The sequence below is a fragment of the Manacus candei genome, unplaced genomic scaffold, assembly GCF_025592945.1.
Source record: "Manacus candei isolate 608988 ecotype Guabito, Panama unplaced genomic scaffold, ASM2559294v1 h1tg000010l, whole genome shotgun sequence".
In the NCBI taxonomy this organism is placed as follows: Eukaryota; Metazoa; Chordata; class Aves; order Passeriformes; family Pipridae; genus Manacus; species Manacus candei.
Genome location: NW_026138058.1, coordinates 8,991,835 through 9,008,114, shown reverse-complemented (window position 1 = coordinate 9,008,114; position 16,280 = coordinate 8,991,835). Strand labels below are relative to the sequence as shown.

The 16,280-nt window shown below is 36.9% G+C and overlaps 2 protein-coding genes across 8 annotated transcripts in view; both read right to left on the bottom strand.

Moving 5' to 3' along the window:
- BDP1 (B double prime 1, subunit of RNA polymerase III transcription initiation factor IIIB) overlaps positions 1-16,280 on the bottom strand; it is a 52,234-nt gene that overhangs the window by 27,312 nt on the left and 8,642 nt on the right. For 5 of the 6 annotated variants that reach the window (XR_007902801.1, XM_051777630.1, XM_051777628.1 and 2 more), the window contains exons 6-20: positions 15,467-15,600; positions 14,354-14,448; positions 13,715-13,769; positions 12,910-13,053; positions 11,037-11,321; positions 10,536-10,710; positions 9,374-9,533; positions 7,095-7,171; positions 5,553-5,697; positions 5,340-5,419; positions 4,588-4,747; positions 3,478-3,560; positions 2,434-2,665; positions 1,266-1,453; positions 361-577 (exon numbers count right to left, since the gene is read on the bottom strand). Coding sequence is in view for 5 of the 6 variants with exons in the window: in XM_051777630.1 (XP_051633590.1) it covers positions 361-577; positions 1,266-1,453; positions 2,434-2,665; positions 3,478-3,560; positions 4,588-4,747; positions 5,340-5,419; positions 5,553-5,697; positions 7,095-7,171; positions 9,374-9,533; positions 10,536-10,710; positions 11,037-11,321; positions 12,910-13,053; positions 13,715-13,769; positions 14,354-14,448; positions 15,467-15,600 (2,230 nt within the window). In the remaining variant the exon portion in view is untranslated. The remainder of the gene's footprint in view (positions 1-360; positions 578-1,265; positions 1,454-2,433; positions 2,666-3,477; positions 3,561-4,587; positions 4,748-5,339; positions 5,420-5,552; positions 5,698-7,094; positions 7,172-9,373; positions 9,534-10,535; positions 10,711-11,036; positions 11,322-12,909; positions 13,054-13,714; positions 13,770-14,353; positions 14,449-15,466; positions 15,601-16,280) is intronic. The other variant, XM_051777629.1, reaches the window with a different exon arrangement.
- GTF2H2 (general transcription factor IIH subunit 2) overlaps positions 4,082-16,280 on the bottom strand; it is a 49,203-nt gene continuing 37,004 nt past the window's right edge. The window contains exon 16 of one of the 2 annotated variants that reach the window (XR_007902802.1): positions 4,082-4,146. The gene's annotated coding sequence lies outside the window, so the exon portion shown is untranslated. Of the gene's footprint in view, positions 4,147-4,370; positions 4,468-16,280 lie in introns of those variants that run through there. The other variant, XR_007902803.1, reaches the window with a different exon arrangement.

Sequence of the window (16,280 nt, the reverse complement as noted above, 5' to 3'; positions counted from 1 at the left end):
TAATCATTTCCTAATCTTTCCAGGACAAATACACATTTTTTTTATATTAAACTTAAATAGCTTCGAATCCAGATTCCTTCTTTGCCATCTTGTATTAATACTTTTCTTTCTTCACTGTCAACTCTACAAAGCCACCTTGAGTCAGAAAAACATTTGGACACATAAGGAGAGATACACTCATCTTTTTCTCTTCACATACAACCAAGTGAAAAGCACAGAAGTTTTAATGTACAAAATTTTAGCTTTTGAAAAAAATGCTTCAAAATTTATTAACTTTGTATTTTTTTAAATCATCAGTATTTCATTTCACAAACCCAAAGGCTCAAATATAACGTAACAAAAAAAAAAAAAAAGCCTCACATCTGTGTCAGGAAGGATACTACATTCACTGTCACACTTTGTCAAACTTTCTTCCTTGTTGATATCTTTTTGTAATACACCTTTATTATTTATATCCAGCACTTCTTTTCTATTAGTTGTCATTCTTAAATTTGGCTTTGGTCTCTGGAATCGACTCCTAAGTAGCCGAGCTGATGATAAAACAGTTTTCTCCTCTTCCTTCTGAGGATGAGATTCCCTACAAAAACAAACAGAAGAGCAATCAAAAGCATGGGACAACATGGCATACTTGTATGCAGCTCTCAGAGCAATAACAAAGTTACTGACACGAAAAAAGGTCCAATAAAAACAGCAATCACCAGCAAAAGCTTGTGTATCTGATAAATAGACGAGCAAAGATAAGTTAAGGAAAGATGCCGTTTCAGAACAACTGCAATTTTCAGTTGAGACCTGGAAGACAGGTTGAGGCATTTCAGGGGATATATATATTTTACAAATGCCTTTGTCTAACCATGTTTAATGTTACTGAGCAGACTTAAAGAACACTTGTAGTTGCCTTTTTTTTTTTTAAGGGACACTTTAAGAGGAAACCAAACCCTGTACTCAAGGATTTATATAAGCACATTTGGATGCAGTGCTGAGACCAACATGGAGAAGACAACCACAGGAACTAGGCATCATAAAAATGTATTTATTTGGAAATTAGGCCCATAGTCTAAAAGATGAAATTAACATCCAACAGCATATAAACCTAGTGCTTTCAAGCCCTTGGAGTTTTGTTTGTTGACATCTAGTATTGTCTTGATTAAACTTCTCATTATAGATATAAAACTTGTTTGTAATGCTGGAGTTGATAAAATTGTAGAACACCTAGGGATACTGATGGCTTTGACCCATCCTTTCTCTCCATTTAAAAAAAACCTTACCCTGTATTGAAATCTGGAACCTGTTTCAAGGCATCTGACAATCCCTTTTCACTTTCACAGCTTTCTGCTTCTGAGGACTTTTCTTGGAAACACTGTCTTGTAGATTTTGAGTTCATCTCAGAATCTGTAGAAACATCCCCTTCTAACATCACAGTGCATGGCTGAGTGTCTTCAAGAACTGTCAAATTCTAAAAGGAATAAAAGTTTCACTCTCTTAAGATGAAATATTTGCTTAACCACTCATTTAGGAGAGGAGGGGGAAAATGAAAAAGTTTTAGGACTTCTTACAGAAACACTAAGATGCATTTTTCTTATTGTCATTCAACTAGTATCAGAACATACTGTAAAAGTAAAAAGTTATTTTTCTTTATATTTTCTTTCTGAAGTGGTTGATCTTCCAAGAGACCTTTTTCTTTGCACTTCTTTTTTCAGATCCAGTATCACGAATACAACAAAGTGAGACATAATCCATTTATCCCTGAGTGCTGGTTTGCCTGAGGTAGAGTTGATTTTCTTCAGAGTGGCTAGTATGGGGCTGTGTTTTGGATTTGTGCTGAAAACAGTGCTGATAGCATAGAGATGTTTTTGTTATTGCTGAGCAGGGCTTACAGAGAGCCAAGACCTTTTCTGCTTTTCATACTGCCAGGCTGGTGAGGGGATTGGGGTGCATGGAAGGCTGGGAGGAGACACAGCTGGGACAATTGACTCAGACTGACCAAAGGCATATTCCAGATCATATGACATCATGCTCAGCATATAAAGTGGGAGGAATGGCATTTGTCGTCCCAAGTAACTGTTACACACAATGGAGCCCAGCTTTCCTGGGAATGGCTGAACACCTGCCTGCCAACAGAAGGTCTTTATCTTAGCCCACGAGTTCTCTAGCTTTATCCCCTCCAATTATCTCCAAGATCTGCTGGTGGGGGAGTGAGTGAGCAAGCTGGTACTTGGTTCCCGACTGGTGTTAAACCCAACACCATAGAAAACAGAACCCAAGTGCAAGCATGAGGAAATTTTATGACAATTTAGTTTATGCTGAAAGAATAAACAAAGTATGCAATGGCTGTCCTTACAAATTATGTGGGATGTAGCTAGATCTCTGTTACCAAAGTCTTCTACTAATGACTCAGCAAAACAGCGTGCCTAAGCAACTGCTCAAGAAACTTACACTTTTGAGGCAGGGATCATTGTTTTCATCTCTGTGGTGCATTATATCTTTTTCTACTTCTCCACCTTTAATTGTCTTCTCTTCAGGATCTTTTTCATCTCTCAGTTCTTTTTGCCTTGCAACAGTTCTTCCTAGATTTGGTTTTGGTCTCTGTACTCTGCCTCTCCTTAGAGGGGCAGGATTCAGCAAACTCCGTTTGCTGTCTTCTTGTAAACCCACTGTTTCATTAGACCTGGAAAAACACATAAGATCCATGAATTACATATCATGTCTGAAAGTGGGAGGAGAATTAGAGAAGTGGGGTGTTTTCATTCTTTTTTAGAAACAGTTATTAACATATGCAGATCTAGAATGTATTACTAGCTTCTTGAACTAATTATCAAACCTAGTTTATCTCTCTCCATCCTCTTCAACCATCTTTCTTTAAAAACAAAAATTTGAGTGTGTTTTTTTTTTTTGTTGCTGTTGTTGCTTTAGGTTGTTCTGGGGTTTTTTGTTTGGGTTTTTTTGGGGTGAAGGGGCAGTTGGTTTTTTTTTAAATTTTACTTCTTACAATCTCTTCTGTAAAACCTATTCCTCCTTTTACACTACAGCTGCCAATTCTCCACTGAAAAAAAATGCAAAACTTAAATATGTGCATTAAATTACCCACATGCTGGATTTTTTTTCTCATCCTACCTGACACCTAACACTTAACTACACTTTGAGAACAAACACTTATTCCCATTGTTTAAATACTTAACCACTGAATCAGATGCCTTTCAGTATTAAAGCCAGTAGCAAAGGCTTGTTTTAGTTTTCAAGGGACTAAGTTTTTTTGCATTTACCATGACTGACTCCTTGTTTAAAAGCACCACTTTAAAAACAAAAGTGCTTAATCTATGTTTCATGCATGAGTAAAGATTCCTATTCTTCCCTCAATTTCTGTCTCATTGCAGAAGTTTTTGAAGAAACTTCTATAATTACCACACTGTGAAGTACTACCACAAGGGATGGCAAATTGCTGGAGAGCAGCACACACCTCCTCATTTTTCTCATACTTACCGCGACACTGTTGCCAGGACTTGGTCATCTTTTTCTGCAGCTTCTTCACTGGTAACATCAGACCTATTACTCTGGTCAGTATTCTGAACAGAAATAGAACATCATGATGTTAACGCTCTTACATTTATAAAGTCCAGCATTACCTGACTGACCAAGTAACTGTACATAACGAGAGACAAAACAAATCGCTTGTGACAGACATATGCAACTATAGGGTACATTTCATAGTCAGAGAGGTGCAGTAAAAACCAGATTGAACAACTAAAGCTATATTTGCTGTAGGACATGAAAGATCATTGGTATCTACTGTTTGCATAACAAGCTTTCAGCATAGCAGAGATTTCTAAGCAATATCACACTGTTCCTGGTCATACTCTGGGGCAATGTCCTAGTTAGGACAGCTGAGACCAGTTCATCACTGGATGGGTGTAACCCAAAACTGTGTATTCTATAGCCTTCCATGCCATTTCCCAGAAACTGTTATCAGTGAACCATTTACACCATCTGCCCATAGAGCCTGACTCCTCAGGCTATAAACTGGGTGTTAAGAGGCCTGTGAGATAGGATGTTGCTTTTGTCCCCACACCCATTGAGGAACCCTTTGCCCTGAGGGAGGTACTGAGCATTCCTGCCTGAACTGGAGGATATATAATCTTGGAGTCTTGGGACCTTTTTAACCACTCATGGGATCCAGAGGGAGACTGCAGATCACTGCTCTCAACCAGACTGAGACACCACTCTTGACTGGACTGCAACCACCACTTTTCAACCAGACTGCAACAGGTTTTCCCCTCTCCTTTTATTTTGGACTCAGGGCCCAAAGAACACCACTCTGTTCATGCCCCAGGGTGCTGGGTTATACATTTGGGTTTTGTGGGTTAAAACCAATTGTTTGTCTGTATAATCATACTTATTGTATTATTTTATTAAATTGTTATTCTGACTTATAATCTCTCTTTTGAGTTGAGTTCATTTCCCCTGCTGGTTTACCTTTAAACCAGCACAGGCAAAAAAAGAAAAGAAAAACCCCAGAAAGATAACATCCAAAAGTTGCATCCAGCAGCTTTTTAGCTAACACATTATCTCAAGTTATGTTATTCTGTTAAATACCTTTTCAGTTTCTCCCTTAAGCTGTAGATGGGACATTTTATCATTTCCTGCATCTTTTTCAGGCTCTTCTTTCCTTCCAGATGCTCTTGTAATATTAGGTTTAAATCTCTGTCGACATCCTCTAAGTACTGTCTTTACAACTGCAGTTTTTTCAGGTTCTCTGCAAAAAGGATCCAGAACAGTGACATTTACTACAAAATATTCAAGTCTGTGTATATTCAGCGACTTGCACAGCGTTTTTTACTGGAATCTGATTGTCTTCAGAATGATTTGCCCAAATTTAGGCAAGTTTCTTCACATGAGAAACAAACTTTGTTTAGTCTTATAGAGTGTGGAAACTCAATTTATCTACTTACTAAAAAGAGATTAATTTTTCACACAGTGTAGGACCTTACCTAGACTGCATACTTGTATCTGCCTCTGCAAGTATCAGAAGCAGAGCCTTTAGCTGACAACAAAGATTAGGAGGAATGCAAAACCATAGTTATCAATTCCCGCAATTTCCCCTTTCAAATTCCAAGCACAGTTGGTACTTCATAAAGTAATGCTTTTCTCAACTTTCCAGAAAAGAAATACATACCTTCTACCACAGTGCCACCTGATATCATCCAAGAAAATGCTGAAGTCAATTTTAAGATTTATATTAAAACTTCACTGCTATTGTTGTCTTTTCATAAGAGCATTGTATAGAATAAATTAACAATTATATTTAGTTAATTCCAGGAGACTGGAGAAGTGACCTCAATACTTACTCAGATTCATTACCCAAATCTCTGTTCTCCACTTCTGTGGCTTCATTTCTGTTTCTTCTTCTACTGTCCTCCTCAGAGCACTGGAATTGAGGCAAGAAATATTACCCTTTGAGAAGTGTGTAGATACCTCAGCAGCATTTCTTAAAATACTACTTATGTAGCCGTTCCACAGCATCAAGAACATAACTATTAAGTAACACGGCTCCCTCTGACCTTTTCTTCTGTATTCTCAGGGTTTGGAGAGGAAGCTTCAGACTCCATTTTGTCTTGTGCTGCTGTCTCCCTCCTTCCAGATGATCTCATCAAATTGGGTTTAGGTCTTTGCAAGCGCCTTCTGTCTGCTGATTTTTCAGTTTTCCTTAAGACATAAAAAAGAGGTGGTATAGATGCTTACCAAATATACACATGAAGTTTTATACGGTCCAAGATGCGCTTGAAGAGCATCACAGATTGCATGAGTCAAGACACTGCATGCAGCAAGAGAATAAACAGAAAAAAAATTTCATCTTTTTGATATTAGAAGACATGCTACAACTTTATTGAAAGAACATCAAATAAACCTTAACAACTTTGATGGCTTTCAGTGAATCTACTTAAAAATACCTGAAGGAAGCATTTCATGCCATTAAATAAATAGGAATACCTTTTCTCCTAGGGATTCATGTCAATGAATCTCCTAGGGATTCACAATTAATGTCAGTGTGAACAGGCTTATTGGGTTTAATAGAAACAACAGAAATCTGCTCTATATACAAAATTTTCTCTCTGCCTCTCCTGTCTCTCCAAGCCATTTCAAAGCTATCTCAGCCATGGAACAGTGAACTGCTGTTTTCAAACACCTAGTCCTACTGCCAACATCCACACATTACTGAAGAATGGGGTACATACATCACTCTCTGTGTCCTTAACCATTGCAGTGGTGTGTCTGGGGATTCACACAGTGACAAAGCCTTGCATCTTACCAACTATCTTCAGATCGGGAACTACTACCTTTTCTTATATTCTTCCTAGGGCAGGACAAATAAAGCTTTGATGGTCTTTATCAGAAGAGCCCTTCCAAATGGGAAAGACAGAAGCATGAAAACCAATTTAGCATGAACTAGTAGCCCATCCATAAATCACCTTTAAAAATTATATCATGGAATAAGAAATCGATGATCACGCAAAAAAGGAAAACTTAAGGCACAGACTTCTTTAAACACCACTGCTCAGTGTAAGAAATAGTCACAAAGATTAACTTCATAAAGGAGTGCAAGCAAGACAGAGACATCTTGGAGTATCTTCTTCAATTCTTGCTCTGAGCTCCAAAGAGCAACAGTGTCCAAACAGGAAGGAAGGAATACACCATAAACATAATCCATACAGTTAATAAGCTTTGATGGACAATTATGAATGTCAAAGAATTAAGTGAGGTCCTTTCATTAAAAAAAACAAAATCAACTTTCACAAGCAAGCTTCACCCACAAAGTAGCAGAAATTCATCTCTTGTTCTTGCTGACTTCGGATAGGCTAGATTTCTTTTTCTAAACTTAGTTAAGTCTTCCTCCCTGTTCCCATCTAACATTTAAGTTTTAGTCCAATGAATTGCTCTTCAGTGATCAAAATTTCTATCAAAAAACTTCATCATATACGGAAAACACGTTATCATGATTTCTCTTCTAGTTCACCTTGCTATGGTCAAGCAGAATTATATCCAAATTGAGTAGACACAGATTTATTTCCAGTACCACTGCAAGGTAAGATAATTCTACTTACATGATTTCAGACTGAGAACCACGCTCTGATGCACTTTGCTTTTCATCTGGTCTATGTGAGTGATGTATGTCTTTGTTCTGAGTAAGAAAAAAAATGTTGTAGAAAAGAAACAATAAACTTTTACTGTAAAGAAGAGCAGAAGCAAGATTCCTACAATGGTTGAGGCTGGAAGGGTCTGCTAGAGGTCTTCTGGTACAACTCTCTTGATCGAGCAGGGCCACCTGGAGCTGGTTGCCCAGTGCCCTACATCCACACAGCTTTTCAGTATTGCCAAGGATGGAGACTCCCCAGTCTCTCTGGGCAGCCTGTGCCAGGGCTTAGCACCCCTCACAGTGGAAAGGTATTTTCTGATCCTCAGAAGGAACCTCCTTGTCTTCTATTTTTTGCCCATTGTCTCTTGTCTCTTGTTCTGGCACTGGGCACCACCAGAAAAAGCCTGGGTCTGTTGTGTTCACATCCTCCCTTTAGGTTCTTATGTAGCTATTGAAGATCCCCCTGAGCCTTCTTTCTAGGCTGAGCCATTCCTGCTCTTTCAGCCTTTCATCTTACAAGAGATGCTTCAATCCCTTTGCCATCTTTAAGACCCTTGGACAGGCTGTGTCCAGTATGGCCGTGTCTCTCCTACCAGGGAGCCCAGAACTGGTCAATACGCCAGGAAATGCTTCTCCTAATGCAGCCCAGCTGTTTTTTCAACTCTGAGACTACCAAGACCCCCAGGTTCTTTTCTGCAAAGCTGCTTTCCCCCTGCTTGGCTTGCAGCATGTGCTGCTGCCTTGGGTTGTTCCTCCCCAGGGGAAGGACTTTGCATCTCCCCTTGTCCAACTTCCTGAGGTTCCTGTCAGCCCCTTTCTCCAGGTCCCTCTGGATGCCAGCACACTCTGCCGCTGTCTCAGCAATTCCTTCCAGATCTGCCTCATCTGTAGACTTGCTGAGGTTACACCCAGCCCCATCCTCCAGGTGATTTAGGGCGGTGTTGAACAGGATTCGACACAGTATTGACCCACAGGGTACACTCCTAGTTACTGGTCTCCAACTGGATTTTGTACCATTGTTCACAAACCTCTGAACCCAACAATTCAGACAGTTTTTAGTGCACTTCCTTGTCTGCTCATCCAGTCTATGGTTCATCAGCTCCCTTACAAGAGGATGTTAGGGGAGACAGACAGTGATAGAAGCCTTACTGAAGTCAGGGGAGACACTCTTTACTGCTCTCCCTTTCTTTTGTACTTTCTAAGATGAAGAATGATCTTAAGGGGAAAGTTTGTGGTGAGATATTGGGAAATTCTACATGTTAGTGTTTCCCTAATGCAACAGGCGAATTATTTGTTCTTTAGCCTTTTAGATATGACATTCCAAAAATTACAATGAAACCGGGATACAAGAATTATCAAGGGAATGGAACTTTCTCTGTATGAGGAGAAATGTAGGATTAAAACTTTTCACCCTGAAAACAATATTGTTAGAGAGAGGGAGACACGGCATTATAAACAAGAATAGCTTGAAGATGAAGAAGAATATCATAAAGATGAACAGGAACTTAACAACGGAAGTATCGTGCATATTAAACTACCACGCAGCATGCTTAAAACAATCCAAAGAATACCCTTTTTTAATTAAGTAAATAATTATCTCAGCTGTGGTATGCAATTCATCACAGAAGTACTGGTAGATGCAAAAAAAGCAGCTAGACAAAGTCATGAGTAAGTGGTGCATCAAGGGCTTCAAAATAAACCAGATGCAATCCCAGAAGTTTCTAAACTGCTGGACCTCATTAGAACATACCTGAGGAGAGATCATTCAATCTTGGTCGAGTTTCCTATATCATTCCTGGAACACCCCATGATAGCCAGTACAGTGGACAAGAGTTCACAGAGGTTTCCACTCTGAGGCAGCACAAACAACCTAATGCTGTCCCCCCTCAAATAAGTTTCCAACATTGTACTAGTAAGCGTATGCCAGCAAAATCCTGCTCCAGGGTTTAACTGTTCATTTTGCAATGCTTCACTTTTGGATAATTAAACTGTTCTGCTGTTTTATTTGTCTATGACAAGCATGCACAGTATACTCTGAATAAATTTAGGTTAACAGACAATCCATTAAACCCAGCCAAACTGATACTATTTAAATTCTGATGATGTTCTTAGACCTGATGACTTTTGTCCACCCAGTGGTGAAATCATCACAAAAACAATAAAAAAATGGCTTTGATTTAATTTACAAACCTTTTCTAATGATAATGGGCAATGTCTTGAGAAGAACTACATAAAAAATAAAAATACCTTTGTTTCTCTAGTTTCTTCAGATTGCCTTTCTTGGCTTCTAATCTTTGAAACTGGTAACTCTGAAATCTGGCTTTCCTGTGATGTATCGTCTCTAATATCCCCGGTTCTCGGTTTAGCTGATTCTGTTTCTAATATAACACTGTTGACATCTTCAAAGCTGAAATAAATAAAAGCGTACAGCAACATTAGTGTATTTTTAGAAAAAAAGCTACTAGTGTTTACAGATAGATCAAGTTGCACAGAAAAACAATGCAATTTCGACATAAGTATCTATGTTTCAGAGAATCTTACAAGTTTTAGTGGTATTTGCAGAATAAGAGCTTTAAAACAACTTTTGTACTTTTGCACTGCTATTATAAGATGATGTTTAAATCTGATCTGATTATTCTAGACTAGATTGTTTTTAAAAAACAAACTTTAACAAGAACAGTGTATGCAGAAGCTTCTTTCCTCTCATCCTTTGGGACATCTATGCTGAGTTCAAAGGCAAATAGCTGTTCCTTCATATGTTTCTAATGAAGTATTAAAGGACATTGTTATTTTATACAGATTCTCAGAAACTTTAATCGCAATACAGCTAAATAAAACTAACATGCAAGACTCTCAAGTTGCACTCACAGTTTCATAATCAATTTTTACATTTACCACTTTCACATATATCAAGTCTAATAAATATTCACTTTCTTATAAGTAAAAGTATGCCCAAAATTGAACAAAACAAAAGATAGCCTCCCACTCAGGTTCTGCAAAAATACAGTCTAAGCAACATTCCTTTTCCACAAGAACCATTTTATTAAAAACAGACAAATTTTTCAAGCATATAGCAACACTGCTTAGCAACATTATCAACCAGTGCTTGAAGAGAAATATTAGGAGTTAGGATAAACCAATGCTCTTCCTAAACACTCAAAAAGAATGCAATCAGTTTTGTAAGTGACTTTAGTATTAATGTACATCAATTTTGCAAGTGCAGCCCATCAGGGCAGAGAATATTTTCATACGTTTGATTGTGTAAATCATAAACAGCTTACTAAAACCCAGGACAGTTCTCAGAAACCAAAACCCTGCACATTCTGTGGCAGTTAATATGAATAAATAAAACCAAAATAAATACTTTTAACTCTTTTATTTTGCCTAAGCTTTCCATTATAAACATTACCTGCATAAATCAACACCACCTTCTCTCTCCATTTGGTCGGTCACTGGTAAAAAGGACTCTGATCTCTCCTCCTCTGTGACAGCAGTTTCATCTTGTTTTCCTTCAATAGCACAATCCAGTTCTTCTCTACAAGTAGTATGACTGTCATTGCTTGTATCATGTACCACTTTTTTCCCTGAGAATTAACAAGAATTAAATCAATCTGGACATTCTGGGAAACGTCTTCGAATTCCAATTCTCAAATCCTAGCTGCAGTGAAGAAGAGTTAATTTAATACCAAAAATCCCAGTAGAAAAAGACCAAGTGTTAAGATTTAAGATAACTGTTCTCAGCTAAAATAGATTTTAGATTTAGTAAGAAAGCTGATCTTGAAAGGCATTGTTCCACAACCTCCGAAGGCAGATCAGCAACAGAAATTACAGACCAAATTCTCATTTTTTAAGTTCACAATGTCTTTATATAAAATTTATATTTTAACGTTTGAGCATTTTTGCCTCTTACTTTTATTAGAGGATTTCCCTTCTTCAGCAATTTTTGAAGGGACAGACATTTCTTCTGGAATATTCTCTACCTCCTCTTCAAGATCATCTTTTCTCTTCTTCTTTCTCTTCTTTTTTGCTAATGCTTCTAACGCAACCTGTTCTTCTGCCTGTTCAGAAATGCCCAGAGATTCCTCATTTTCTTTCTCAGCCGTCACACCGTCTGCTTCTGTTTCTTCATCAGAAATTCTGGCTTCCTGAAGTTCATCTTGATCATCAGCAGCTCCTGTGCTGGCAGCTTTTGCTACTGAGACATTATGGTTCCTGGTTAATGGACTGGTGGAGTAATACATAGCCATAAACAGCACAGGCATTTTTATTAGCAACATCTTGTGTATTCGTACATCACTGCCAATATACTGCCAGACATATGAGCAGGACCATGAGAAGGCAGTCACTGACTTAACAGAAAAGCTTCAGCACAGATTAACTTCAACATTAAACGCAAAACACATTCTGTACCCAGGACACTTCACAAGGGGAAGGTCAATATGGGATGTAAAGCAAATTTAGTAAATGTTATTGCTCCTATGCTTTTTAGCAGATTACACAGTCACATTTGGATTCAGGGAAAACAGACGTTGCTATTCCAGAAAGAATAATCGTTTCTCTGCAGAAAGAGGTGATGATGGTTGCAGAATATATGCCATGAAAACATAAATTTTTAGCATGAAATGTTTTGCAGTTGATCGTGCTTCCTTACATAAGAAAGCTGAAATATTGTCTAGCTAGTAACTGACAAGTTATTTTTTGGGTTTAATGAGATTCTAAAATTCTCTTCTCTACTGTTTTAAGGACATTTTGTCTTGATCCTGTATTTATGTAGAACATAAACCACCAAGAACCTTTCCTTGTCCTTTTCATTACTCTTAAATGAATTTGTTCCCCTGTAATTAAAACTCCAAAATGCAAGAGAAGTAGAAAAGCATACTCACATTGCTCTACATGCTAAGTACTTTTAATCTATCAATGAAGTGTACAAACAGAATTTCTCTATATGGCTGTTAAGTCCTAACAGATGGGATATTTTACTTAATCAAATCCAAAAATCAAGGCTATAGAAAAGAGCAACTATTTCGATTTTAAGAACTAAACACTGATTTTGTTTCCTAGCTAGCATCCCCTTTAAAAGGGTTGTTCACTTGTTTTTTACACAATACCACTTAAAAAAGAATGGGTCCTTATGGAACAAACAAGTGAACAATCCCATAGAATTAGCACAATGTTTATGAAATGGTGTCAGTATAACTGTTTTTAATTTAGGCACAAAGGTGAAAGGTCCTTTCCCAGGTACTAAAGTAATTAAGACACTGTTACAGTAATTAAACACGGTAATTAAACATAATCTTTATTTTGAACAGACAAGAAAGATAAAACAACTTTTATAAGAGTCTCTGAAAAGAATCACACTCTTCAGACTTAGGAAGTCAAACTACTCTTAAAGGAGAAATAGAACCCTCAAAAGAAGAGGGTTCTAAATGTAATTCATATCTAAAATAAATCACAGAAGAGCTTGCCAAAAATATGATTTTGGCTCAAGGATTCTACAAGTGAATTCATTAGCAACTCACAGAGATACTTATCAACTGGTAAATTAGAACAGCAGTGGTTCAGACTGCACAAGAGCATTTATTTCACTGCAGTCTCACGTTTCTGCTGTTAGTAATTATTACCATCCCACACATCAGTAAACTACACCTGAAAAGTTATACTACGAGGCTAGGATCCTCTTGCCCCGTTCACAACAGAGAAGGAAAAGATTCCCTATGTGATCTTTCATCTAGTAACACATTACTGACCACTGTAATGCCACCTCAAGCACTCTTTTAAAGTACCTTTTGACTTCTTCCGAGGCCTTGGTGACTTCCTTTCCTTTGGCTTCTGGCTTTTAACAGTCTTTTGTTTCCTCTTTTCCTCATCTGCTAAGACCTTCTCAAGCAGTTGGGCAAAGAATTCAAAATCAAAGGGTCGTTTTTCTTCTATCAGATTAAAGCAAAGAAATAGAACAGATTTCAAAGCTCATGATTTTTTTGAGTTTCAGGTTTGTAAAATAATCAGTGACATGATATTAAAAAGCAACAGTTATATCAACAGAGTGTTCTTCTGAAAAATATCTTCTGTATCACTTGAGCAGGGACTAATGTTGACAAAAAGGCAACATGGATTATGGTAGATTGGTTTTAAAAAAAAACCCAAATTACAAAACTAAGTAGTTCAGAAAATTAAGACCTGACAAATACTCAAATTGTACTATGTATCAAATAATGTATTAACATGCTGCTCTAGGACATATGTACCTCATTCAATTAACAAAAAAATTCTTAAAGGACTCTCAAAGCAGTTTACAATAAATAACCTTGCTAGAAATTCCCATGAATCAGAATAACCTTCAACTGAATATATATACAAAAGTTTATATTAATCTCGTTAAGCAGACACCTAAAAAAGAAAATAAACCTCGAGATCTTCATTGTGAACCATGCCTGTTATAAAAACCTAAGATTCCACAGCTACTGGACTCACCTATGAGCAAAAACTTCCTTATAATTAATTCAAGCAAGGCAAAGTACAAAAATTACTGTGAAAATAGACTACCATTTAATGACTCATTGTAGGGTGGGGTACATTTACTTTACTTACTGAAAGCTTTGTCTATTCTCCATCCATTAGCTTTTTCCTCACGTTTGAACTTGTTCTAAAAGCAAACACACGGTTGTCTTTTCGTTAAGCAAGAAATGTAACAGCATGTTATACAAAATGGCAGATCAAGATAAGCCTTCAATGCAAGCCAACTGAAGTTGCTGAATTTACATAGACACTCACAGAACACAAGTTTGTAATTAATTTTTAAATATAAAATCTGTCACCAGTAGAATTCACCAGATATACTGCTTTTATTACTTTCAACACCTCTGTCCTGACTTTCAATCTGAGCAAGGTTTGAAATATAATAGACTTCCTCAGTTGTATGCCACAAAAGAAACAACACTGAAGACCACCATCAAACAACCACTTATGTTTATCATCACTCTTCATTTAAAATAAAGACAAACTGTGTCTAACTATGCTAGATTTACTACATACATCGATCCAAATTCAAACAGCAAATAATGTTTCAGATGCTTACAACCTCTTGAAACAGGTATTAAAAAAAGCACTACTACAGACACAGTAGCATCAAAAATATCAATACTAACAGAGGAAGCATGGGAATGCAAATGAGAAAAAGAAAAGCAAAACCAGATGTTTAGTTGCTTTATTGAGTGCTTTAATTTTTACCTTGATTTCTGCTCTGGCTCTATGAGGAAACAGCCGTCCAATCAAGGAGAAGTCTGTTCCTACCATGCTGATAGCTAAAAAGAACATATCTGTTTCTAGAGAAAAAAAAAAAAGAAAAAATATCATACGCATTTAAGCATTTACTAAACCATCCTCCTTGCTCTCAGAAATAAAAACACCTTGCAGACTTAATGCTATGAGATCAGTAACTTCAAGTTTACCTACCATAGCTGCAAGTCCAGGTGAGCTGGAGTATATCTGTTATTTTAGCTACGTATCTCTAGTAACATTTGCTGAATGAACTGTCAACAGAAAGAATTGTCTAACATGCTAAAACTGCAGAGTGTGAAATATGTTTTGTAAAGCTAGTAAATCAAACTAACCAATCCCAAATTGTCAACATCCATTTTTATTATGAACACAAGCACAAACAGAAATCAGAAAAACACCACGTAAAACACCACTATTATTTAATAGGAAAAGAGTGCACAGTCAATTCTTCCCAGAAGGAGCACAGTGAATTCTGAAGCTAAATTTTTCCATCTACAGGTGTAAAAAGTCCTTCCCAATTGTAAAAGGTCTAGCAATGGTGTTGTCAGCCTAGAGATAATAACCAATTCACAGCAGGAGTAATAAAAAAAGAAAAAACAAGCCACCCTCTCATAAGAACAGATGTCTATTTACACTGAAATCAGTCCAGAGATGCTTTCTGTGATTTATTCCTGCCCAGGTTGGAATAACCGAGTTAAAAAGTACTAACTGCTCCATATAGAGCAGTTGATCTGTACACCAGAATCAAAAATTATACTTTTGATAAAGCAGACTAGCATTTTTCAGCATTTTTTAGCATTAAACATCCATGACAGAAAAGAAAAAAATCACAGGTAGCCTATGTATAATATATAATAAGGCACTGGATTCTTTAAATATACCAATTTTCACAGTAAAAATCATAGCTCTTCTTGTTGTAGGAGTTGGGAGGGTTGACAGTACACGACACATAAGTAGATCCATTTACTCCATTAGGGAAAAAAAAGAAGTCAAGCATAAAGCATAGGTGGAAAAGCAAGACTTTACTGCAGACTTGAAATTTTAAACCAAAAATATACTCACCTTTATTTGACCATGGTTTTGTGTAAAAACTTTTCCTGAAGCTGGAATATGTAGTTGTAGAGCCACGCTCAAAGATGGGATCATTTTCTTCTACAACACATGGACCTTTTGTTCTTAGAACTTCTACAGTTAAGCTGGAATAGCAAACACACAAAGAGACTTATCTGAAAATATTGCTAAGAAGACACACAGCAGATGTTCATAAGACAGATATTCAAATTTTTCATGCCACAAGCGAGCATTTGTACTTTGTAACTAAGTTTAATAATTACATTAACATGTACTTTAATGGGAGAATGCAGCAAGAAATCACTACCCTACTCAGCCTGTAAGTAAATTTGCTTTTTCCTTTTTATCGGTATAGTACAGATAGACATAATTAAGTATCTTTAAAAAAAGACTTCTTAACATTCAAGAAATTTATTTTGCAAAACCACAAGAGCCTCCCAATATCCTTCTAGAACACTTTCAAATTCTTTTACCAGGCCTGCTCTACCCTTAAACCTTGGCCTAAATCTCATGCTAGTAATACTTTTGGGGAACTCAATAATTCAATAATCTACTTTTTAAAAGTCATATGCTAAGCAAATTGTCTGAAAACACTCACAGAAGAATAAAGCAGCAACATGCAAAATGCAAAGCTGGAGCAAATCATACTGAAAACCAAGTAACAGTAAGCAGATACATGTTAACTCTAAGAAACAAAACAGTCAGCTAAACAGAAGACATTTGAAAGTTTGACAAATCCTCAGTGTTCGTTCTCTGTAATGAAATACATTTTCCTCTTTATCTCCTTCTCCAAAAACATTTCTTA